Source organism: Dysidea avara, chromosome 4, assembly GCF_963678975.1.
Source record: "Dysidea avara chromosome 4, odDysAvar1.4, whole genome shotgun sequence".
Taxonomy (NCBI): Eukaryota; Metazoa; Porifera; class Demospongiae; order Dictyoceratida; family Dysideidae; genus Dysidea; species Dysidea avara.
This window is the reverse complement of record NC_089275.1, coordinates 12,314,785-12,340,264: the sequence shown is the minus strand read 5'-3', so window position 1 is coordinate 12,340,264 and position 25,480 is coordinate 12,314,785. Positions and strand designations below refer to the sequence as shown.

Genomic DNA, 25,480 nt, shown 5'->3' with positions numbered 1-25,480 from the left:
CTTGGCGGCTGGTTTCCGGCGTGGCTTTGGCATACAGTCACGAAAGTAGCTAGCTGGGTAGCTAAAGAAACACTCCTGTCACCAAATGTCACAGCGGGGCTAACTGTCACGCTGGACTTTACTCGTAAATAGTTCACTGAGCTTTGACTAACAAAAAACTAAACTTTTATTCATTGATTCAAAGTATTTATAGGTACAAAACTATGCCGCACAAAATTCTATCCTATATTACAAAGCATGCATGCAGAAAAACAAACAAAAATTCCTAACCTTACAGTACACAACAACAAAATCAAAATTCCTAAAGCAGCATTACAACACCTACAAAATGTGCCTACTCTACAAGTTATGCAACTACAAAAATCACCATTACAAAACTAACAAATAAAACAGTTCAATCTCTTACACACCAGTGTGTATATCTCGTTAACTTGAGACATTGCACACCTAATAGGAGTGCACACTATATCCAGAAATCATCAGATTTCTTTGATGTTATACTGTTATCCTCTTCTCTTATATAGGGAATCAAGCAAACTGTGATTGTGGGATTGAATTCTGCCAAACAACCTGTGATTGTGGGATTCAATTTTAATACATTAACAGTAGTTTGTTTTTACTTTTGTAAATGTAGCAATTAAAGTAACATAAATAACACTAGTCTCTTAACATTGCTATATTAGCAAAAATAAAATCAAACTACTGTTTGATGTATTAAAATTGAATCCCACAATTACAGTTTGTTTGGCAAAAATAAGAGAAGGGTATGGCAACTAAAGATTTTGCCAACTAGGAGGGTCTACATGCTAAAGTAGAACATATTAGTTATACCACGGGCACTCGTGCTTTGCCTGTATATATGCACTCGCACTTGGGCCTGTGGCCCTCGTGCTTGTGTTTATATATCAGGCAAAGCACTTGTGCCTGTGGTATAACTAATACATGTATGTATATATATATATATAAGGTACAACCTGGGACGAACTATAGCCTATTATGCTTATTTTTCTGCCTATGTATTATGCTATGCTGTAATGCTCATAAATTTCACCTATTATGCTCATAATCATGCTGAACACACAGAATGCTTAAAATTTGAATGCAAAATTACTTTAAAGGGCAGTGATGTCAGTTAATGTTGCTAGCTACTATCTAATATAGGTTAAAGAATTTGAAAACGGGTCAAATTAATCATGTCTGTTGCTCCGTGCAAGGTGCTTTATTAGAACAATTGACAATTTTATTAGAGTGTATTAGAAAATTTATTAACCACATGTGTGTATAAGTTTCCTGAAAAACTGAGATTATTCTGAAATTATGCTAGCATTATGCTTGATGCTTTCTGGTTCCTATTATGCTCAAAAATATGCTAGCATAATAGGCTGGTCTCTACTGCGGAAACCTGGTTTTCTCAAATCTGGTGACAAATTTACAAACTTTCACGGTTCATAACTTTTGTTACCATTAAGCTATGGCCATGAAATTGTCACCACTGATTATCATGTTATAATACAAGGTACAGATTGCAGATATTCTACACCAGTACTGAATGCTGTGTGAAGGTATGTAGTATGTACTCACATGCTCTGTTTTCACAGGCCCAGTCACTATAGTTGAGTTATGCTTGGCTTAAGATATGAGCTACCGTACAGTAGTTTGTTAGTCAGTATTAAATTCTGTCAAAAGCATTTTGAGTTGTGTGGTTGTTCACCCTAATGATCCCTACTGTACAGTACTACCATACTGTATGAAATGTTTCAATAAATTGTTGGTCATTAGTCCAACTATTGACATGTGGGACACATGGAATACAATGTAAATTAAAAAAAATTCTTTTGTAACTCTACAAAATAATCATAAGGTTGAGAGGACAGTGTACAGTTACGTCATTAAAGTCATGCATTCTTTTGGCACTACACTGTAGCTGCTCATGTGTAATAGAAACATGCTAATTAAACACATTGGAGTTCATGATGAATTTAAGGATATTAAGATTTAATCTGGACAATACTATGTTTTTAAGCACTGCTACTAAATTACTAAATTTTTTACCATCTGTATAATCTGATTCATAACCTGAACTTGTACCGGAGTGAGCACCTGATGACTGATCTGAATCTGAAACAATACATATATTCATAGCCACAGTATAAATATTTCAGTGGTTCATACCATACTCATCAGTTTGTTGGCCATGAAATCTTCTATGTGTGGGTTTCATTTCTTTCAACTTTTTTCTGATTTTTATCTGTGTAATCTATATGTGTGTACCATAATCAAATGTACTTGTGAACAAAAATTAAAATACTGTGGAGAGTGCGATGTTGTGGTGGAGAGAACAATATGCTTATTTCAATAGCAAGTGAATGTATTTTTGCATCGAAAACAAATGCATGTGTACTTGGTTCCTATTACAGCAACTAGAAATTGGAGGAATTCAAAATTTGTTGGAAAATTGGTCCAAGAAGTGTACTATGTGTGATTTTATTAACTTGATTATTTAATTGAATTACAATAATACTAGTGGTGAAGCTACTGTACTATGCTACCACTGAATAGTTGAGACAGTTCCTGGGAAAATGAAATGGCTTGACTGAAGGGAATCTAGTACACTTGAAGTACTATAATGAACAGTCAGAGATTCTAATAGAGCAGTCACACTGCTAACTAAAAGTTGTGTTACTGGTATGCCTCACCTACTAATTCTCTGGCTATATCCTTGTATGAAATAATCGCAAAAGCTAGGAACCACTACTTTGACAATGCATATGGTTTCTATTACAGTAACTGACAGTTCTGATATATGTGCACGTAGTAGAGTACGTATTCCAATCACTTGGTAGGTAAAAAGATCATGAATAGATAAATATGGATGCATAAAATTAAAGAAGGTACCAGCCCTTTTCCAACTCCTGGTTTCTAAACACATTTCTAGATTACAGCGCATCCTCACTAAATAGGGTTGTATACAATCACTGGACTGGACTACTGGACTCTGGTTTTTTCCCTTTCTTAAATATTTGGGCAATCGGTTGTAGCTATGCCAATCTCAAGTACTTCCCCTTACACACACAAAAAGCTGTGTGGCAATGCCAGATTTGTCAACTTTGCCTAACTACAGCTACGCATCAACTACCAATGGGTGGAAAAGCAAGAGAGTTAGCCATCACTACTTAATTTTGCTGACTTGCATTGGATGACTATTACCTGTATTAGGATGCATGGTTACTGCTATGCTACATAACATGTACTGTACAGTTTATACTCCATGATAAGAAAAGTATGAAGATTATGGCAAGAGAGAGAAGTTTGACTTTAAAAGGTAAATGAGTCTTTCGTATTATACTCAGTGATGTAGCTATATAACAACTGCTTCTGTACAGAATTTAAATTAGCAAACAATACCTGCTCAACAAAGTTATTTTGTTAATTGCACACAATCCTAAGATGAACAAATAGACAGTAGACAGGTTCGCCTGCATATTCTACATTCAGTGTAGTAATAGCTCAACCAGTTGCCCAAATATGTGCTAAAATTAGAATAGCCTGAGTCCAGTATGTAGCGCAGTCCATATCAGTCCAGTACACTAGTCCAGTCCAACACAACCACTAAATGGAACATTCCCTCTATCTACCTCTATTACATATGGCACAATATGTGGTATATTTTTGTCTTACTTAGGCTTTTATTTCTCTCTGTAACCGGTTACAAAGGTTACAAGGTTACAGACATCTTCAACCCTTATCCATTCTTCCAACCAATCAGACATAGTCAATCTCACAACTGCTCATTGTCATGATTACAACAGGTTACGGTAGGATACAATGGGTTACAGTAGGTTACAACGGGTTACAGTAGGTTACAAGAGGTTACAATAGGTTACAATAGGTTACAGTAGGTTACAATTAGTTACAACAGGTTATGGTATGTTACAATGGGTTACAACAGGTTACAACAGGTTACAATGGGTTATGGTAAATTACAATAGGTTTTGGTGGGTTACAACAGGTTATGTTGGGTTACCATATGTTACAATAAGTTACTTTGGGATGCAATAGATTACAGTGGGTTACAAAAAGTTACAGTGGGTTACAGTAGGTTACAACAGGTTTATGGTTGGTTACAACAGGTTACAGTAAGTTACGATGGGTTACATTAGGTTATAGAGGTTACAGTGAGTTACTACAGGTTACTGTGGGTTATGGTAGGGTTGCAGTTAGCTATTAAAGGTCACAATACATTACAGAATGTTACAATTAGTTATGGTGGGCTACATTGTAACAGTTTACAACAGGTTATGGTGGGTTACAGCAGGATTAAAACAGGTTGCGGAGTGTTATGGTTGTTTACAACTGGCTATGGTAGGTTGAATGGTGGGTTACCAGTGGGTACAGTGAGCTACAAGAAGTTATGTTGGGTTCCAACAGGTTATGTTGGATTACAATAGGTTGTGGTAAAATTACAATAGGTTACAAGAGGTTACGTTGGCAGGTTATGTTAGGTTACAATAAGTTATGGTGGGTTAGAACAGGTGGCTAGCGGGTTACAACAGATTATGATAAGTTTTAAAGTTTACAACAAGTTACTGCTGGTTGCAACATTGAATGATAGGTTATACAAGTTATAGTTTTAGTTTATCACTGGCTACTGTGGGTTATATACGGTATGTTACAATGGATTACTGTAGGTTCAGCACACAGGTACATGTGTTATAACTCAAACAGCTGTTATCAATGAAGAAAGTAACAATCCTTCTACAGTATATTCTGGTGCACAGTTTAAGCACTCTTACTGCTTTAACATTCATCAACTATATCCCACAAGATCTCCGCTACATTGCTAGACTCTATGCAGATGACATCTTAATTTACAACACTATTTTCTCTCTCCCAACAACTCTGAGCATTTTCGACAAGACTTATTTACTTTACAAACATGGGCCAGAAGATGGTAAATGGAGTTTAACCCTGCTAAGTGTGTACATCTTACAGTTCCTAATAAACATCACATTATTAAACATATTATATATCCAATTACTTAATTCAAAAAGTCTCCAATGTAAAATATCTAGGAATAGCATTCATAGTAATTTTGTGCATTGTGTATCTTTTTCTGTTTGCATAGCTACAATATAAGCAGAAAAAGATAAACAATGTGCAAAATTACACAAGAAAACATCACTTTATTAGAGAAAACTATACAACAGCTGCCTAAAAGAGGCACAGCAGGAAATAGACAAAATGTTACAAGGGATACAATTCCAAACAAAAGATACTATTTTACAAAAGATGGATACCTATATTAGTTTACGGATGACTGTACAAGGTTGTGTGGGTAACAAAAAGTTGTGATGAGTTACAGATCAAGACACACGGTAGTGTGTCGTGCGGCCCAAGAAGCCGGCGCGCCACACAGCGAGTATATTTACAGGAAGAAAGTAAATGCGATTTTCACACCTTTGTAGCTCCATGATTCCTTATCCGATTGAAACCAAAGTTGCTACAGAAGTGCCAGCTAGGTAGAGGAGTCCACATTCCAAATTTGAAGAAAATCGCTCCAGCCATTTTCGAGATACAAGCGGCCAAAGTTTGGGGTTTTTTTCTTCGTTTTTTTCTTCTTCTTTTCGCACACTTTGCAAAATCCGCCATAAAACACGAATGCGTGCTTCAATCGGGCTGAAATTTGGCACACTTAAAGGGCTCATTAAGGCGAATCTCAGTACCAAGTTTGGAAGGAATCCGATGAACATTCACGGAGTTATGACCGATTATTTTCGTAAAATTAGGGCGAAGGTCTGTCACGCCCACAGGGTAAATCGCTTGAAGGAATGAGCTGAAAATTGCTATGTAGATGGAGTAACTATCGTAGGAGTGCCTTTTTGCGGTTTGAAAGGAATCCAGTTTAAGGCCATCGAGATATGACACAAAACCCAACCTGTGTCAAAATTACGCGATCGATTTTTATGAATATAAAAACAATTAGTTTTCACGCCTACCAGGAAAACCGCTTAGAGCAGTGAGCTGACAATCGGTGTGTAGCTGGAATAATTATCATAGAAAGTCCTTGCAGTAGTACAGAAGAATCGGATTACAAACCACTGAGTTATGATTCCAAAGCCAACTACGTGTAGCATTTGCGAGATCGAGATACTCTAATAGAACAGTCACCCTAATAGAGCATTCAGCTACGTTTATAATTTACTCCATTATAGAATTATATTACATTGCAAGTTATTCTGTAGGGACCTCAGCTACAAACAAGTCACCCTGTAGTCAGATCAGCTAGAAGAAGGTACCTAATAGAGAGTTCAGCTACAAAGAAACCATCATGTAGGGAGTTTAGCTGCAAACAAATCACCCTGTAGAGAATTCAGCTACAAACAAATTGCCCTGCAGAGAGATCAGCTAGAAGAAGTTACCTTGTAGAGAGTTCAGTTGCAAAGAAACCATCGTGTAGAGAGTTCAGCTGCAAACAAATCTCCCACTAGAAGTTCCACTATGAACAGATCACCCTGTAGAGAGTTCAGTTAGAAACAAGTCATCCTGTAGAGAGATCAGCTAGAAGAAGTCACCTTGTAGAGAGTTCAGCTACAAAGAAACCACCTGTAAAGAGTTCAGCTAGAAACAAGTCACTCTGTAGAGAGTTCAGCTAGAAGAATTACATTGTAGAGAGTTCAGCTACAAAGAAACTACCATGTAGAGAGTTCAGCTGCAAACAAATCACCTTGTAGAGAGATCATGCAGCTACAAACAAATCACCCTGTAGAGAGATCAGCTAGAAACTAGACACATTGTCAATGTAAGGAGTTCAGCTACAAGCAAATCACCCTGTAGAGAGTTCAGCTAAAACAAATCAACCTGCAGAGAGATCAGCTACAAACAAATCACCTTATAGAGAGTTCAGCTACAAACAAATTACCCTGTAGAGAGATCAGCTACACACAAATTAACTTGTAGAAGATCAGCTACAAACAAATTACCCTGTAGAGAGATCAGCTAGAAACTAGACACAATGTAAGGAGTTCAGCTACAAGCAAATCACCCTGTAGAGAGTTCAGCTAAAACAAATCAACCTGCAGAGAGAACGGCTACAAACAAATTACCTTATAGAGAGTTCAGCTACAAACAAATTACTCTGTAGAGAGATCGGCTACAAATAAATCAACCTGCAGAGAGATCAGCTACACACAAATCAACCTGTAGAGGGATCAGCTACAAACAAATCACCCTGTAGAGAGATCAGCTAGAAACTAGACACAATGCAAGGAGTTCAGCTACAAGCAAATCACCCTTTAGTGAGCTCAGCTACAAAAAAATCAACCTGCAGTGAGATCACCTACAAAAACGCACCTTGTACAGAGTTCAGTTACAAACAAATTACCCTTTAGAGAGATCAGTTAGAAGAATTCACCTTGTATAGAGTTCAGCAACAAAGAAACCACCATGTAGAGAGTTCAGCTGCAAACAAATCACCCTGTAGAAACTTCAGTTACAAACAAATCACCCAGTAGAAAGATCAGCTAGAAGAAGTTACCTTGTAGAGAGTTCAGCTACAAAGAAACCATCATGTAGAGAGTTCAGCTACAAAGAAATTACCCCGTAGAGAGTTCAGCTAGAAGAAGTCACCTTGTAAAGGGTTCAGCTACAAAGAAACCACCACATAAAGAGTTCAGCTGCAAATAAATCACTTGTAGAGAGTTCAGCTACAAACAAATCCCCCTGTAGAGGGATCAGCTAGAAGAAGTCATCTTGTAGAGAGTTCAGCTACAAAGAAACCATCATGTAGAGAGTTCAGCTACAATCAAATCACCCTGTAGAGAGATCAGCTAGAAGAAGTTACCTTGTAGATAGTTCAGCTACAAAGAAACCGCCATGTAGGGAGTTCAGCCTCAAACAAACCACCCTGTAGAGAATTCAACTACAACAAATCACCATGTAGAGAAGAAGTTACCTTGTATAGAGAGTTCAGCTACAAAGAAACCATCATGTAGAGAGTTCAGCTACAAAGAAACCACCATGTAGAGAGTTTAGCTGCAAACAAATCACCTGTAGAGAGTTCAGCTAGAAACAAATCACCCCGTAGAGAGATCAACTGGAAGAAGTAACCTTGTAGAGAGTTCAGCTACAATAAAACCATCATGGAGAGAGTTCAGCTGCAAACAAATCACCCTGTAGAGAGTTCAGCTACAAAAAAATCACCCTGTAGAGAGTTCAGCTAGATGAAGTCATCTTATAGAGATTTCAGCTACAAAGAAACCACCATTTAGAGAGTTTAGCTGCAAACAAATCATCTGTAGAGAGTTCAGCTAGAAACAAATCATCCTGTAGAGAGACCAGCTAGAAGAGGTCACCTTGTAGAGAGTTCAGCTACAAAGAAACCATCCTGTAGATAGTTCAGCTACATTTCAAGTCACCCAGTAGAGAGATCAGCTGCAAAAAAATATCCTGTGAGGAATAATGGGCATGTAATAAATATATGTATATAATTTGTATAATTACTAATAAAATCAAAAATAATTGAAGTATGAAAAATCTTCTTTAAGTTCTTTTCTTCTTCCTGTGGTAAAGAAAAAAACACATGGGTTACAAAAGCCCCATACAGTATACAAATACAAAAAGAAGTGATATCTAATCAAAAACAGCCAAGCTGTAAAAAAAGGTGCGGCCCCCATAAAGGCCATGGTGAAAAAAGATGTGAAATCCAAGGTGGCGGCCAAGAAATGGCTGTGATGGTAGGTTAATGGTTAAATTTTAATAATGACAATTCAGGTGAATTTGGTGCCAAGACCAAGCGGCACAAAATTCACCTGAATTATTGTTATTAAAATTTAACCATTAACCTACCATCACAGCCATTTCTTGGCCCCCACCTTGGATTTCACATCTTTTTTCACCATGGCCTTATGGGGGCCGCACCTTTTTTTACAGCTTGGCTGTTTTTGATTAGATAGGTAATTACAGCAAGTTACAGTGGGTTGTAACAGGTTACAGTGGGTTACAGCAGGTTATGGTAGATTACAACAATATGATAGAGGATTTAAAGCATGTGTACAAAATTGCTGTACATAGTTTACAGGTTCTGATAAGGTACAGTGCAGGGTTGCAAAAAGTTACTGCGGGGTTACTATAGCAAATGAGTTATGGTAGCACTATTTTTTTTGGACACATTTACCCAGTTAGCAGTTTGCATGAATATGGCCATGGTCCTGATTGTACTGCATGATCATGCTCTTCTACTAAAATTTGTTGCCACAATGATGACAGTGGAATATATAACAATAAAGGGATGTCATTGCTGTATACAGGATCGATTCTGTCATCAACAGCTGTAGCCATAATTAAAATAATTATCCTGTAGCAATGGAGGGTAAATTTTCTCCATTTGGGTGAGGTGGGTACAGAATTGGTATCAAAGGATAGTTGTTCCCTTATTGCTGACAAAATGGGATCCTACAACCGTAACCTACTGTAACCCACTGTAACCTGTTGTAACCTGCTGTAACCTGTTGTAACCCATTGTAACCTACCGTAACCTGTTGTAACCCTTCATAACCTGTTGTAACCCATTGTAACCTACCGTAACCTGTTGTAACCCTTCATAACCTGTTGTAACCTACTGTAACCTATTGTAACCTACTACTCTCTACAGGGTGACATGGTTGTAGCTGAACTCGCTACAGGGTGACTTGTTTGTGGTCGAACTCTCTACAGGATGACTTGTTTTTTGTTGAACTCTCTGCAGAGTGACTTACAATCACAATTGAACTCTCTACATAGGGATTTTCTAGGAGCTGATCTTTATACAGGATGACTTGTACCACAGCTGAACTCTCTAAAGGCTGGCTTTTTGCTAGCTGAAATCTTTATAGGGTGATTCATAACTTAGTTGAACTCTCTACAGAATGACTTATGATGTACCTGAACTATCTGTAGAGTGACTTGTTGGTAGCTGAGCTCTCTACAGAGTGATTTGATTGTCTGAACCAGGAGCTTATTACTCTATGTATGGGTAAAACTCTATATGGTTAAGATGTGAGGTAATGATTCAAGTAAATTCACAAATCTGAACAGATATTGAAAGTTAGACATATATGGCTCAATATGCTCATATCGTGCCATATCTATATGACTCAGTACTGCTACAGATACAAACAAGTCACCCTATAGAGAGTTCAGCTACAAATAAGTCACTCTGTAGACAGTTCAGCTACAAAAAAGTCAACATATGGAGAACTCAGCTACTAGCAGTCATCTTGTAGAGAGTTTAGCTCCAATCAAGTTTTCCTGTAGAGAGTTTAGCTACAACCAAGTAACCCCGGCCTGTAGAGACAAACAAGTCACCCTGGCCTGTAGGGACAAACAAGTCACCCTGTAGAAAGTTCAGCTACCTGTACATAATAAGTCACCTTATAGAGGTTAACAAGTCACCCTGCAGAGAGTTTAGCTACAAACGTAGAGAGTTCAGTTACAAGCAAGTCACCCAAGCTACAAACAAGTGATTGTGTAGAGAGATCAGTTACAAACAAGTTACCATGTACCATGTAGAGAGTGTTGCTTCCTATAACCACAAAAAGTAACTCTGTATGGAGATCAACTACGTCATCCTGTAGAGAATTCAGCAACATTGCAAGTCGCCCTGTAGGGATTTCAGCTACATACAATCAAGTCACCAAGTAGAGAGCTCAGCAGCATAAAAAGTCATCCTGTAGAGAGTTTAGCTACAAACAAGTAACCCTTTATAGAGAGCTACAAACAAGTAACCCAGTAGAGAGTTCAGCTACATTACAATTCACCCTGTAGAGAATCAAGTTTCCATGTTGAGTTGCTAGTTACATTGTTGAGACTTCGTTGCAATCATTTCACCATGTAGAGAGTTGAGCTATGTTACAACTTACAATTTACCCTACAGAGAGTTCAGATACGAAAAAGTCATGCTGTAGAGAGCTCATGTGATAATTTTGCAGTAAATTATAAATTCTTTAAATGGACATACACTTTGTATAGTAATAAAGTAGACCACAAACAGAATAATCTGCACTTTTGTAATTCCTGTATATAGTAAAGAAAAAAGGCAAGTAAAAAGAAAGCCCTAAAGCTAGCCATATGTTGGCTTTTAACAAGGAGAAGTGACATCTATACCAAACAGCCTAGTTGTGAAAAAGGGTGAAGCCCCAATATAGCCAAGATGAAAAGTTGTGAAATGCTAAGAAATGGCTGCAATGATGTTAATGTCAGTCATTTTGTTATTAACATCATTGCGGCCATTTCTTGGTCACCACCTTTGATTTTACGAATGATTGGCATTAACATCCTAGCAGCCATTTCCTGGCTTCCTCCTTTGATCTCACACCTTGGCTGTTTTTGGAGCCATACCATTTTTCACAGTTGGCTGTTTTGGTATATAAAAAATTAGCATTTCATGTGCAATTAGACATTGTTCTTGCAAGTGTATTAATGCTAATAAATTATAATAATTAGCAAAACTAACCAAGAAAAATTTCAGGTAATAATATATTGGTATAATAAAATTATCTTGAAGGTATCTCTCAGATTCTTTTTTCCCAGGCTAGATGGTTGGCCCTTGCCACCACCCCCAGCACCAGTTGGCATGTGCTGGACAACTGTTAGAAGAAGATAAAACAGTAGTAGTCCCTGTGCCCATCAAAGCAGCCCATCTCTGGAGAGACATCAGCTGATCAAAGTGAGATGGACCTGCTACCATGGATACACACTGTCGCAGAGCTCAACAGTGAAAAAGACAGTGTGCACCTCATCCAGGCCAGAGTACGGCTATACGCAGTTGAACTTCGGCGGGACAGTAGGTCAGCCAGATGTCTATAGAAAACTATTGCCTCTTTTCTCATACCCCAGTAGTTGTAAACACAAGAGGAGTAAAAGAAGCCTGCTCTACCTTGCTAATGCAGTCTCCATATTCCCACTTCTTCTGTCTCTCAAATACTCCTTGTGTAACACTAGAGTAAAAGACCAAGGTTCATCCAAGTATTGTGTGACTGTTCTATTACAGCATCTCAATAGTTTCATGCTTGCTAGTATAATTGTAGTTTCAGCCACAGGAGAAGTGCTTGTTTTTGCTCTATTTCTGCAGTCACTCCAGGGAGTATACTAGGTGAAGAAATGCCAACGGAGAAGGTAATTTAAAAACCAAAGAGTATTGATGATATTGCAATGAAAGAGTACAACACACAGGGCCGGAGGAGGAAAAATTGAGTTGGTCAGGCCATTGTATAGCTATGTTGAAATTGCTACTACATACATACATGGTGTTTCCAATAAGAGAGGAGTTGCTGTACAGTATGTGAAGCACACTCTGTGAAGTGCAAAGCACAAGCATTCTAGGAGGGTGTGGGGCATGCCCCCACCCCTGTCCACCCCCAAATTTTTTTTTGAAAATTAGACACTCAGATATGCAATTTTAGTGATATTTTACTGCTAGCTAGCTATATAAATTAGCCTTTACCTTGTTGTTCTTCAGACTTTCTGTACTATAATGATAGATAGGCAATTGTAGACCTAGCTGGCATATACAGGGGACGCAACGTGAGACTTGCTATATATGGCTGTATAGTTAGCTAGTTATAGTAGACGTTCAAGGGATCTGGGAGTGCAATCCCCAGAAGCTGCAGAATTCTTGCAATTTAAAGGTTTGAAAATGTCTTAAAAGTGATGCTAAAAGCAAATAAAACTAGCAATGACTTGCAACTTTCCTCCTAAATTTCACAGGGAACCCATGTAGAATGGCCCCCTTATGGAATAGCCTATAATTAATTTATTGTTTACAATTAGGCAGCTAGCTAGCTGTACACAGTGAATTCACACAGCTACAATAATGCAGTATACTACACTGGTTTGTCTGGAAGAGTGCATGATGAAGTGAATGGATCATCACGTAAATATACTAGTGGACAATCATGAGATAATCACTATTCAAAAATGGCATAAAGTGGGGTGAGACTGAGAGTTTGCTCACTATCTCTACTGCATGAGTGGTAGTTGAAGAGGACTGATTTTTACTTATCCAGATGACCACCATGTGACATATGGGTGTACAGCTTCCTGCCACGGAATGAAGCACCTACTGTAGTTTGTCAATGCCAGCCCTTCGCCCAGTAAAAGAAGCCAAGAATGACAAGCCAAGAAATACTAATGATTATTTTGTGAAGATTGAACTGTGATTTAAGTGTGCTGATTTAGAATCAAAGAAGGCACCTGCCGTACACGTGATAACTCCCACATGCCAACTGTCAGCACACGTGATACATATAGAACTCACAATAATTACTGTAAAAAATGATGCGAACGCTATGTTGTACTGCTGTCAGGAAATATACATGTAGTTTTGTACTTTAGTTAGGCTGAGAAACTGTAGGCAACTACTTGTGTCATGTAGTTTCAACAACATCTGTAAAATGAACGTGTAGATATGATCGTCCATAGATTGCATGAGAGTAATAATAATTCAAGCTGGTCAGCTAGTTGGTCCAGCTCCAGATTATTGGTCCGGCTCAGGCCTGACTAACCGGACCATCTCCTTTGGCCTTGGACACAATATGAATGTATCAAGCATTACAGTTTTTATGTTCAATAATTAGTCACATGAACCACACTACTGAAATTTATTTGTGCTACATCATACCTGGTCTAGATTTTTAATATCCATTTTTACTTCCTTCACAAAATAATGTACGATATTCCATCTTTCACAGTCTATTGCTTCTTGAATGGCTGTTCTGGCTTTCTATACAAAATAGAAGAAACATTGGTATGTGATTGTGACTGAATAATGTGAAAATGAGGGCACATGAAGCACTCTCACTTTTCAGAAACTAATAACTTTTCTAATTAGAATTATAAATGATTTAGGAGAAAATGATAGCTAACTTAAGGTGCTTCACATTTTATTGGTAACTCACATTGTTGGTATAATAAATATCACTTCCAGCTTTGATTAAAACTTCAACCACTTCATTGTGACCATTACTTGAAGCAATATGTAAAGGAAGATCGCCACCCTATATATAATATAGCCTTTTATAATTGCATATAGATATTATTTATGGTTGTGTTAGAAAACTATGGTAATGTTGGGGTTGTATATAAATAGAGAGATTGTTGTGTTAATAAGAGCCAGGTTTTATCTGTGTTTACTATACACTACAAAATAGAGTTAAAACATTTGATAGTGTAAAATAATTATTGATGATCACAGTATACACTCTCATGTGCTGTCAAAATGTTGTGCTAGTTATATTCATGTGCTCTTAGTGACTGCAAACATATTGCAGTGTGCTAATGAACTGAGTGTAAAGTTGTTCTATAATCTAGTGATACAATAATTGATGAATAGAAGCATGCTTGCTTTCCCAAAGTATAAAAACTGTGTATGCAGCTGTGTGTGAATATCTGTCTACATCCATGTACAAATGAGTAGCAAAAAGAACACTTTTGATCAGTGAAAATTTATGGCCTAATGAAAATAAGGTTTTTAAAAGCATTGTTCACTTAAACAGGGTGTGGTTGGAAAACTTTGAATATGTGTATTTTGAGAGTGAAAACTGGTAATTGGCTTTGTAAGGTACCAAGAACAAGGAAACTTCAGCTTAATCAGTGCATGATCTGTTTATAAATGCCCACTGAACTGCACCACTGAGTATACTAGCTAAAGAATCCATGTAAGATAGTTAGATAGAAAAGTATAAAGCAGGCAAGAAGATATTTCTTTGCATGTTTTATGTTTTATTAGTAAGTACTCTTTACTATTGTGATTTATTGTAATGCTGAGCTGAATGCTATGCATTAGGCCAATGGAAAGGTGGAGACAAACAACACAATTATTATGTCAATAACTAAGTAGGTAAATGTGGGCACAAAACCAAAAAACCAGTCAAGCTGGAGAGACAGGCACTCAGTTGCAGCATTATACACAGCAACAGCAGCAGCAGCAGCAGCAGCCGCAGCAGCAGCAGCAGCAGCCACAGCAGCAGCAGCAGCAGCCACAGCAGCAGCAGCAGCCGAAGCAGCAGCAGCAGCCGCAGCAGCAGCCGAAGCAGCAGCAGCAGCCGCAGCAGCATCAGCAGCAGCAGCAGCAGTGAAAGTAGATCCTTGTGTTTACCCACCTAATCGCTCTCTTAACAACAGCTGTCACAAATCAGTTGACGCATTGTGTGAAATGGGTGGTGCCGTAGTAGGAGAGAGGGAGTTAAAGGGGTTTGGTTCAGGGTATGTAGGTCCCTACTAAATAGTGGAAAAACCCTGATCATTACTTTGAAATTAAGTTATGCAAGCTTGAAGTCATGTGATGCCACGTGATAACCAGATTACCAAAGGTCTGAAACAAGAGAGGTTGCTTCTACCTGTTGATATATATACTAAAGGAGGTTTAATCCATTATTTGGTCACGTGTATAGACTGTAGTACAGGGACTAAATTTCCATTAGTAGTATGATCCCTATGATTCTATGATCCCTATTCCAACTTAATTTTTCCTTCTATTATAAACTGAGCAAATTGATAACAGTTTGCTGATGCTTGTGCTGGGTATCCAGAGCACTGGTACACTACTTTCACCCCACAAAGAATGATGCTGATGTAACTAAATAGCCAGTTACTTTGGTGCTGGTTGTGAGTGTTGCCTGCCTGCCTGCCTGACCACATTTGCAAGGCTGGAGGCCAAACAAATCAGTGCATGGCCATCATATTATGCCACAATTACAAAATCACCAATGACATGTGCCTTTAGGAGTTCAAACGAGTGTATGCCCTCTGTTCCTTGCATCTTTAATCGGGCTGATCATTATCTTCATGCAATGAAAGGCATTAATTTTTTTGCATCAGCACTTTCCGTATGCAGTTTATTTTGACACCACAAAATTATTTAAAGCACTTAGAAGTGCTGAACACCTTGTAGATATCTGTAACTTCATGATAAGTTTGAGACCACACTCATTATCGATCTTGGTTAAATAATAACAATCAAGTGCAGAGACCACACCTCTTAACAATTTACTTTTTATTACTGTTATTATTAAAGCTTTAGAGTGGCCAGCACTGAAGGTCTGACAGCAACATGTGCTGCAGCCTTTGGATTAATCTAACCTGACAAACAGGAACTGGAGACTTAAAGAAGATTACTTTACCTAGCTAACAATAAGGTGAAACAGAAAAGGGCCAAAGAATTTAAAAACCATGACCACACACCCTTATTGGTCTGTCTGTATTTATTAGCATATTGAAAATATGAAATAGTGACAATGCTCCTTTGTAGATGAGGTCTGACTCGAGAAACATACTAACAAACCTGTATACTTAAAAATTATTAACCATTTTCCAGTGTCTCAAAATCTCAGGGACCAGGAGAAATATACTAGAAGTTGGGAGAATGGGATGATGTTCTGTAGACTTTGGAGCAGTACGAGAAGTATCTCTGCAATCACTACGAATAAGTGTAATAGCTACCACCACAGCCACAACAAACCTGTATTGCACATTGCACTACTGCGAATTGACACCTTGCATTGTCAGTGAAAAGAACTGGAACACAAAGAAGGACTGAGGTAAGTCCACGATGCATCTACTGTATTGTATGTGCTGCGGTTGACAAAGGTCATGTCTTTTGACGAAGCGACATCAAACAGTAAAAAAATCAAGCCTGTAGCCTTAAATTGTTTGAGTTTTGCTTGGCTGAAGGCATCAGTTGGTTAGATAGATAGTAGAAACTTCAGTTAAGTAAGAAATTCCATAGGAAAGATTTGGGGTCATTTCTGGCCTTAGCCATACTCTTAATGAATACTGCCAAGCTGTGTCATAAAGCTAATTAAATGTGTACCAAAAGCTGAAAATTGCATTGCAATAGCATAATGTTGTAAAAAGTTATGAGTGATGGACGTTTGAAAACGTGGGCAAAAATCATGTGCCTACATGCCATATTTTCGCAGGCCCAGTCGCATATCAAGTAACTAGCTTGATGATCAACAATGCCTCCAAAACGATTTAGACAACTTATCTCCCTAGAGTATATACATCTCGTTTATCATTCAATTCTTCAAAGGGTACCCACATCTCACTTAATTGCAAAACCTCAACATCATATAACATCAGAGGCATCCTTGTAGCTCTTGTACACCCATCAATTTTCCTATCAATTACAACCATTTTGACTCAAATACACTGATACTTTCTACAATGCCAAACTTATCAAATAGAGAAGATACAACGTAGTATGGCACGCTTTGTAATGAATGACAATTTTTGGTATAGCAGTGTCACAAACATGATGAATCATCTATCTTGGTCCACATTAGCAAGTAGACGAAATTACCTAAAACTGATTTTGTTCTACAAAATTGAAAAAGAATTTGTTGAAACCACTGTAAACTTGCTGCCACTAACTACAGTTACACGAGGACACCCTTGTCATTACATCATCCCTTCAATCAGAACTGAAACTTTTGCTAACTCTTTCCTACCCTCCGCTACCAAACTGTGGAATGAGCTACCTGAGCAGGGGCGGATCCAGAGTCTGGAAAGAGGGGGGGGGCACCTTGCTGAAAAAAGTTGAAGAGCAAAAAAAAAAAAAAAAGGTCACAACAATAATAGCTAGTTATCCTTTACCAAATATATTATATCACGTATGTTATGTAAAATAAAATCTAATCCAAAACAGCCAAGCTGTAAAAAAAGTGTGCGGCCCTCAGAAAGGCTATGGTGAAAAAAGATGTGAAATCCAAGGTGGCGGCCAAGAAATGGCTGTGATGGTAGGTTAATGGTAAAAATTTTAATAATGACAATTCAGGTAAATTTTGTGAAGCAGCACAAAAATTCACCTGAATTGTCGTTATTAAAATTTTTACCATTAACCTACCATCACAGCCATTTCTTGGCCGCCACCTTGGATTTCACATCTTTTTTCACCATAGCCTTTCTGAGGGCCGCACACTTTTTTTACAGCTTGGCTGTTTTGGATTAGATTTCATTTCTTTTTGTATTTGTATACCCCAAAGCCGGCCTATGGCCAGCTTTGGGACTTTTTTAACCTATGTTTTTTTCTTTACTACAGGAAGACGAAAAGATGAAGTAGATGTATATACTTTAAATATTTTATCAGTAAATGTACAAATTATATATATATAATACATATGTGATCGGATTTGCGAAAAGGGGTCTTCCACACACATCCAATTTGCCAACTTTGACAATTGATAACTTCAGAGTGGAAAGAGCTATTGTCTTGAAATTTGGGCAGTGGTGATTTCTTTGCAGCTGAACTCTCTACATGATGGTTTCTTTGTAGCTGAACTCTCTACAAGGTAATTTCTTCTAGCTGATCTCTCTACAGGGAGATTTTTTGTAGCTGAACTATCTACAAGGTAACTTCTTCTACCTGATCTCTCTACAGGGTGATTTGTTTGTAGCTGAATTCTGTATAGGTGATTTGTTTGCAGCTGAGCTCTTTACAGAATGGTTTCTTTGTAGCTGAACTCTCTACAAAGTAACTTCTTCTAACTGATCTTTCTACAGGGTGATTTGTTTGTAGCTGAACTATCTACAAGGTAATTTCTTCTAGCTGATCTCTCTACAGGGTGATTTGTTTGTAGCTGAATTCTTTACAGGTGATTTGTTTGCAGCTGAGCTCTTTACAGAATGGTTTCTTTGTAGTTGAACTCTCTACAAAGTAGCTTCTTCTAACTGATCTTTCTACAGGGTGATTTGTTTGTAGCTGAACTATCTACAAGGTAACTTCTTCTAGCTGATCTCTCTACAGGGAGGTTTGTCTGTAGCTGAACTCTCTACAGGTGATTTGTTTGTAGCTGAATTCTGTACAGGTGATTTGTTTGTAGCTGAATTCTGTACAGGTGGTTTCTTTGTAGCTGAACTCTCTAAAAGGTAACTTCTTCTAACTGATCTTTCTACAGGGCAATTTGTTTCTAGCAGAATTTTCTACAGGGTGATTTCTTTGCAGCTAAACTCTCTACATGATAATTTCTTTGTAGCTGAACTCTCTACAAGGTAATTTCTTCTAGCTGATCTCTCTACAGGGTGATTTGTTTGTAGCTGAACTATCTACAAGGTAACTTCTTCTAGCTGATCTCTCTACAGGATGATTTGTTCGTAGCTGAATTCTGTACAGGTGATTTGTTTGCAGCTGAGCTCTTTACAGAATAGTTTCTTTGTAGCTGAACTCTCTACAAGGTAATTTTTCTAGCTGATGTCTCTACAAGGTAGCTAGTTTGTAGCTGAACTCTCTACATGGTGGTTTCTTTGTAACTGAACTTTCTACAAGATGACTTCTTCTAGCTGATCTTTCAATAGGGTGATTTGTTTGTAGCTTCACTCTCTACAAGGTAACTTCTTCTAGCTGATCTCTCTACAGGGAGATTTGTTTGTAGCTGAATTCTGTACAGGTGATTTGTTTGCAGCAGAGCTCTTTACAGAATGGTTTCTTTGTAGCTGAACTCTCTACAAGGTAACTTCTTCTAACTGATCTTTCTACGGGGCAATTTGTTTCTGGCAGAATTTTCTACAGGGTGATTTCTGTGCAGCTGAACTCTCTACATGGTGTTTTCTTTGTAGCTGAACTATCTACAAGGTAACTTCTTCTAGCTGATCTCTCTACAGGGAGATTTGTTTGTAGCTGAACTATCTACAAGGTAACTTCTTCTAGCTGATCTCTCTACAGGGAGATTTATTTGAAGCTGAACTCTCTAAATGATGGTTTCTTTGTAGCTGAACTCTTTACAAGTTAACTTCTTCTAGCTGATCTCTCTACATGGTGATTTGTTTGTAGCTGAATTCTGTATAGGTGATTTGTTTGCAGCTGAGCTCTTTAAATAATGCTTTCTTTGTAGCTGAACTCTCTCAAGGTAACTTCTTCTAGCTGATGTCTTTACAGGGTCACTAGTTTGTAGCTGAATTCTCTACATGGTGGTTTCTTTGTAACTGAACTCTCTACAAGGTAACTTTTTCTTGCTCATCTTTCTACAGGGTGATTTATTTGTAGCTGAATTCTGTACAGGTGGTTTGTTTGCAGCTGAGCTCTTTAAAAAATGGTTTCTTTGTAGCTGAACTCTCTACAAGGTAACTTCTTCTAGCCGATGTCTCTACAAGGTCACTAGTTTGTAGCTGAGCTCTCTACATGATGGTTTTTTTGTAACATAACTCTCTACAAGGTGACCTCTTCTAGCTGATCTTTCTACAGGGTGATTTGTTTGAAGCTGAACTCTCTACAAGGTAACTTCTTCTAGCTGATCTCTCTACAGGGAGATTTGTTTGTAGCTGAACTCTCTACATGATGGTTTCTTTGTAGCTGAACTCCCTGCAAGGTAACTTCTTCTATTGATCTCTCCACAGGGCGATTTGTTTGTAGCTGAACTCTCTACATGGTGGTTTCTTTGTAGCTGAACTCTACAAGGTGATTTTTTCTAGCTGAACTATCTCTTTCCATAGTTGCATGAACTCCATACAAGGTAACTTCTTCTAGCTGATCTCTCTACAGGGTGACTTGTGTGTAGCTGATCTCTATACAGGTTTCTTATTTCTAGCTGATCTCTTGAATTCTCTTCAGGGTGACTGCTCTATTAGAATGACTGCTCTATTAGAGTATCTCGATCTCGCACTTGCTGCATCAAGTTGGATTTCGTGTTATAACTCCGTGGATTTAAGTCTGATTCTTCTACACCATTGATGAGCCTTTCTAAGATGATTACTCCACCTGTACAACGATTTTCAAAGCATTACCCCAAGCGGTTTATCTGGTAGGCGTGGCAAGCAGTCGTTTTTTTATTAGCTAATCTCGATTGCGTACTTGTTACACACTGTTGGTTTTTTCGTTGTATCTTCCTGGTTTTTAGCTCGATTTCTTTCAAACCACAAAAGGTTTGAGGTTCAATAGTTAACCTATTCACCCACCGATTTTCAGCTTCTTCCCATACGCGGTTTACCCTGTAGGCGTGACAACATATTGGTGTTATTTTTCGTGAATAATCGCTCATAACTCTTTGCCTGTTTATCGTATTCCAGCCAATGTTGGTACCTAGATGCGCCTTTATATCCCTCTTCTGTTTGCCAAATTCAAGGCAATCGGATATGGTGTGCGAGTTTTATAGCAGTTTTTGTAAGTGTGCGACAAGAAAAAGAAAAATAAGAAGAAAAAAACGAAGAAACTGAGCCAATTTTTGAAGTCGCATATCTCGGGAACGCGCGAAGCGATTTCGCTCAAATTTGGAATGTGGAGTACTGCAGTTGTGGGGAATGTCCACAGCAAAAATCGTCTTGTTTCATCAAGGAGGCACAGAGCTACGGAGGTGCGAAAATTGCGTTTTCTTTCTTCCTGTCAATATACTCACGGGTGTTACGCGCCGGCTTCTTGGGCCGCACGACACACTACCGTGTGTCTTGATCCTATTTATAGCTTCCTAAGTAAGCTACACTTCCCCATGAACACTGTGACTGCTTTATTAGTCTGATTGACTGCTTTATTAGAGTATCTCGATCTTATATACGTACATTATTTTTAAGGGAGGGGGGGGGGTGGGGCACGTGCCCCCCGTGCCCCCCCTGGATCCGCCACTGCTGAGCCACCAGTGATGATAGACAACTTGACTGGTTTTAAGGATCAACTATCACAGCATGTTTTGTTATAACTAGCACTTAATTGTAATTGTATCTGTGTGTTTATACTGCCTGTGAGGTTCTACACAGTAATAATAATAATAATAATAATAACTACTGTAATTAATCTACCGGTATTCACGGTAGTATTAATAAGCAACAGTAACTGTAGTAGTAAGTAAGTACACAGTAAATTGAAATGGATCAATTCAACCTTTATGGGTAAATTTAAACAGCAGAAATTTTGGTTAAATGACCATCCAAAGGTGGTTGTAACTGGAGTAGGCATTTGAACTAAATCATGCAGTCAAAATAACTAGGGAAGGTCAATATAACTGTTCACTTAGGATGTTGAATTAACATATTTGTGACCAAACCTGCGAAAACAGGGCGTGTGGGCACAAACTACACCCTGTCACTCTACAGATCATACCTCAGTGCTGGAAATGTATCTTTCCATTCTGTAACTTGCAGCATGATGCCAATTAAAGTCTTACTAAGAGCAGAAAAGTGCAGTGCCATAGCATAATTGTACAAAACGTTATGAGTGATGAAAGTGTGAAAAAGTAGGCAAAAATCATGTGCCCACATGCCCTATTATCGCAGGCCCGGTCACATTTAGTAATTTCAGTGTGTATTGTCAAGTCTTCTATAGTAAAGATGACCAGCTACATGGTTAAATTTACATTGGAACACTGGTTGTTATAACATTTGTGATTAATACTGTTACATCCCACAATCAAAAGTGACTCTGAGCATGGAGAATGCAGGTTTTATATATTGACAATTTGAAAACTCTAAAAGGTTATAGGTATGTTTAGGATGCACTTTGTAACAATTATCATGAATATGTGTCATATAGATTAATGTATGTTATTACTTATAAGTGATGATGACTGCAAACAAACAAATATTTTGTGACCAGAGTTAAATTTACCACAGATGGTTAAAATGACAATGATGGCATGGTTATTTCAAAACACTTACATAGCTAGTGGTTGATGAGACCATGGTCCATGGGACATCTGCGTAATATGACTATATCTTAAAATAAACAAGTACATCCTTGGGTCATTACTATCAAAATATCGGTTGTTTGAATTACAGGTAAAAAAACCCAAAAATGTTGAGTCATTTGCACCTATTTGAATTTACAGTGAGCAATATAGGTATTGTAGCTGTATGTATGTTTCTCTGGCTGTGGGCACATGATGTCCACAGATCTTTAATGCAGGCCTTTTGCCTGCATTAAAAGTATTTGAATAAATAAATAAAAGTAAAAGTAGTCATGCGTACAGAAAATCAATACATTAATAAAAGTGTTTTGCTACACAGAGAAACAGTGGATGTGCTCCACGATCCAGCATGTTGTTCAAGTCTGGCCCAAGCTCATAATCCATTGCATCCCATTCCTCATCTCTGAAGGAGAAGAGAAGCCAATGCCATTTAAATTTAGTGAATATGGCAACCAAATCGGTTAGAAACTGTTGACTGCCAATTACCTCACGACAAGTTCCAAATTCACCTATAAGTACTCGATTTGCAGGTATATTGTATTTCATTTGCCACTTGTATACGGTCTCTAGTTGGAAATACAGATATTGGAAATTAATTTCCACCCTTTCACTTGTATTTTTCCTCCATTTTGGAACAGAACCTGGGTAGGAAAGTGATAGGCTTTTGAAGCATTCAAACCTGCGAGGAAAGGTAAGTTGTGGTGGCCCATAAAAATGTACAGAATATGCAACATTTGAATCTGGCAGAGGGGTCAACATATCAATAGCTCTAGGGCTAGCAAAGTATGTAGTTGTGATTATTACCATAGTGTCTTTGTCATATTTCCTAATTTCCTCTAATGCAGTTGTATAGAATTGATATAGTTCCTCCTTGTACTCAGTGGAAATATCATCAAAATAGCCAGCATTTTGATCTTTTGGAGTGTATGGTTCACTGATAAGATCATAGCCCATAATTGAACTCTTAATGTCAATAAGACTTTCAGCTAATACACCCCAAAACCGTGCAGCACGTATCCTGTTAACAGCAGAACTCCAGAAACATGAATTTGGTGATGACAGTGATGAGTAAAATGGGCAACCTGGTAAATCAGACATAGTTAAAATAACTTTTAAGCCTTCAGAGGTAGCCTTTTTGATGGCTTTTTTAAGCCGAGGTAATACTAATAGCAGATGATCTCTATCACCATGCTCATTTTTTGATGTTGGATCCAAAAGAAAGTTCATATCTTTAGAATCACACATGGCACCTACTCGGATAACAGTTATTCCATAAGCAGCAGCAGCTTTAAAATCGGTCTCACTGGCTGGCTCAATAGGCATGTTTATCCCACCAAAACCATGTTCCCAAAGTAAGGCTGGAGAATTTCGTGAAACAGTTGTACTTTCATTACGTAACCAGTAATAAGGATTGCAAATGTCTTTAGGCCATTTTACTGTAAAGATATGAGTGTAAAATGTTTGAGGGATTGCATCAGAGGTAATTCTTGGAATACAGTCAACTTCTGCACACTTGATTTTCCAAACAGTTAAATTCAGGTAATATCCAATTAAAAATGAGATCCACAAACCCTCTAACGCTGTATCCAGTGGTATGTCGTAGTCTAATTTCACTATTTGCTTCAATACATCCACACTGAAAAAGCAGAGATCAGTGGTTAGGAAGTGAACAGCTCTGTCTTCTCCTTTATGATCATACGCCTTCCAGTGGACACCCTCGCGTAACATTTCACCAGGCTGCAATGATTCGTGAGGAAATAGTCTAATTCCTAATACCGAAAGTGGAGCTTCATCACCGTACTTAATTTTCTTCTGTAAAACTGTATCTATCCAGTTTGGATGGAAAACTACGCCAGCTTTACAAAGAATAATGTGTTTGAATTTCGTTACCAGGCCTAAGGACGACTTCAGACTGCTCAAAAAGGTGCACTTGGACTGAACAACACGAAAACCAGTTTTTACATATTCACCAGAACAATTGGTACACCATAAGATGATATTTACGGAAGGACTTTCACGTTCTTGCTGACTTTGTAGGCTATTGTAGGTTGCTTCAATCGCTCTTTCATCTCCAAAACTTTGCAAAATAATTCCAATAGCATTTACAGGAACATTCATGTGCAGTACTGTAGCTAAAGATCGGCTAACAATACTGTGACAGTAAGAGTTACATAGCTACAAGAGCGTAGCTCGCATGCTTAGTTATTCGCATGCTTTACACGAACGCATGCTTTGCACGAGGCGAGGCACAAACTTTCGTAGCTACTTTAATTTGCACGAGCAAAGCTAATACAAAAAAAAAAAAATCCCTTTTCCGGGTTAGATGTAATGCCCTTGCCTACCATCCCCATGCAGAACACCGTATATCTTCTGGGCAGTCCTGATGGCAATCATTACCTGCATTAATTCAGGTAGCCACAATGATCAGGATAATGCAAACTCTTAAATACGAATGCTATATAGCTATACCTGCAGTAAACTTCCTTGTGGTGCATTTATCACTCTTAGTGGTAGCCTCTGCTCTGTAAGCTCTGTGAAAGTGACTTCCAAGTGCAGGGGCGTCAGAGTAATAGTGAAAGTGGTGAGGCTCAGTTCTAGTATATAGGGTGTCTGGGCAGTGGAGTAACTAAACCCGGACCTAGGCCCGGGTGTCAGCAAATTATTAGACTGAAAACAGACATTTTGCATAGCCAAGATATTTATTTATTGTTAATCAGCAGGACCCTCCAGGGGTATAATGCTGATGTGCAATTACATGTGTACAATTTCAATTAGTTACTTAACTATACTAAGTATGTACAATTACGACAAGTTACTTAATTATATACATATGTACAATT

General features: G+C 38.1%; 2 protein-coding genes across 2 annotated transcripts; both read right to left on the bottom strand.

Moving 5' to 3' along the window:
- Window positions 1–1,948: 1,948 nt before the first annotated feature.
- LOC136253561 (ankyrin repeat and SAM domain-containing protein 4B-like) lies at window positions 1,949–25,328 on the bottom strand. The gene is made up of 5 exons (XM_066046227.1): window positions 25,110–25,328; window positions 13,932–14,030; window positions 13,655–13,756; window positions 2,173–2,257; window positions 1,949–2,118 (listed from the first exon to the last, which is right to left on the bottom strand). Exons 1-5 carry the CDS (start codon window positions 25,326–25,328, stop codon window positions 1,949–1,951), a joined length of 675 nt encoding a protein of 224 aa, XP_065902299.1.
- LOC136254160 (uncharacterized) lies at window positions 22,882–24,876 on the bottom strand. Its single transcript, XM_066046837.1, has one exon. It carries the CDS (start codon window positions 24,756–24,758, stop codon window positions 22,935–22,937), a length of 1,824 nt encoding a protein of 607 aa, XP_065902909.1. The 5' UTR covers window positions 24,759–24,876; the 3' UTR covers window positions 22,882–22,934.
- Window positions 25,329–25,480: the final 152 nt, after the last annotated feature.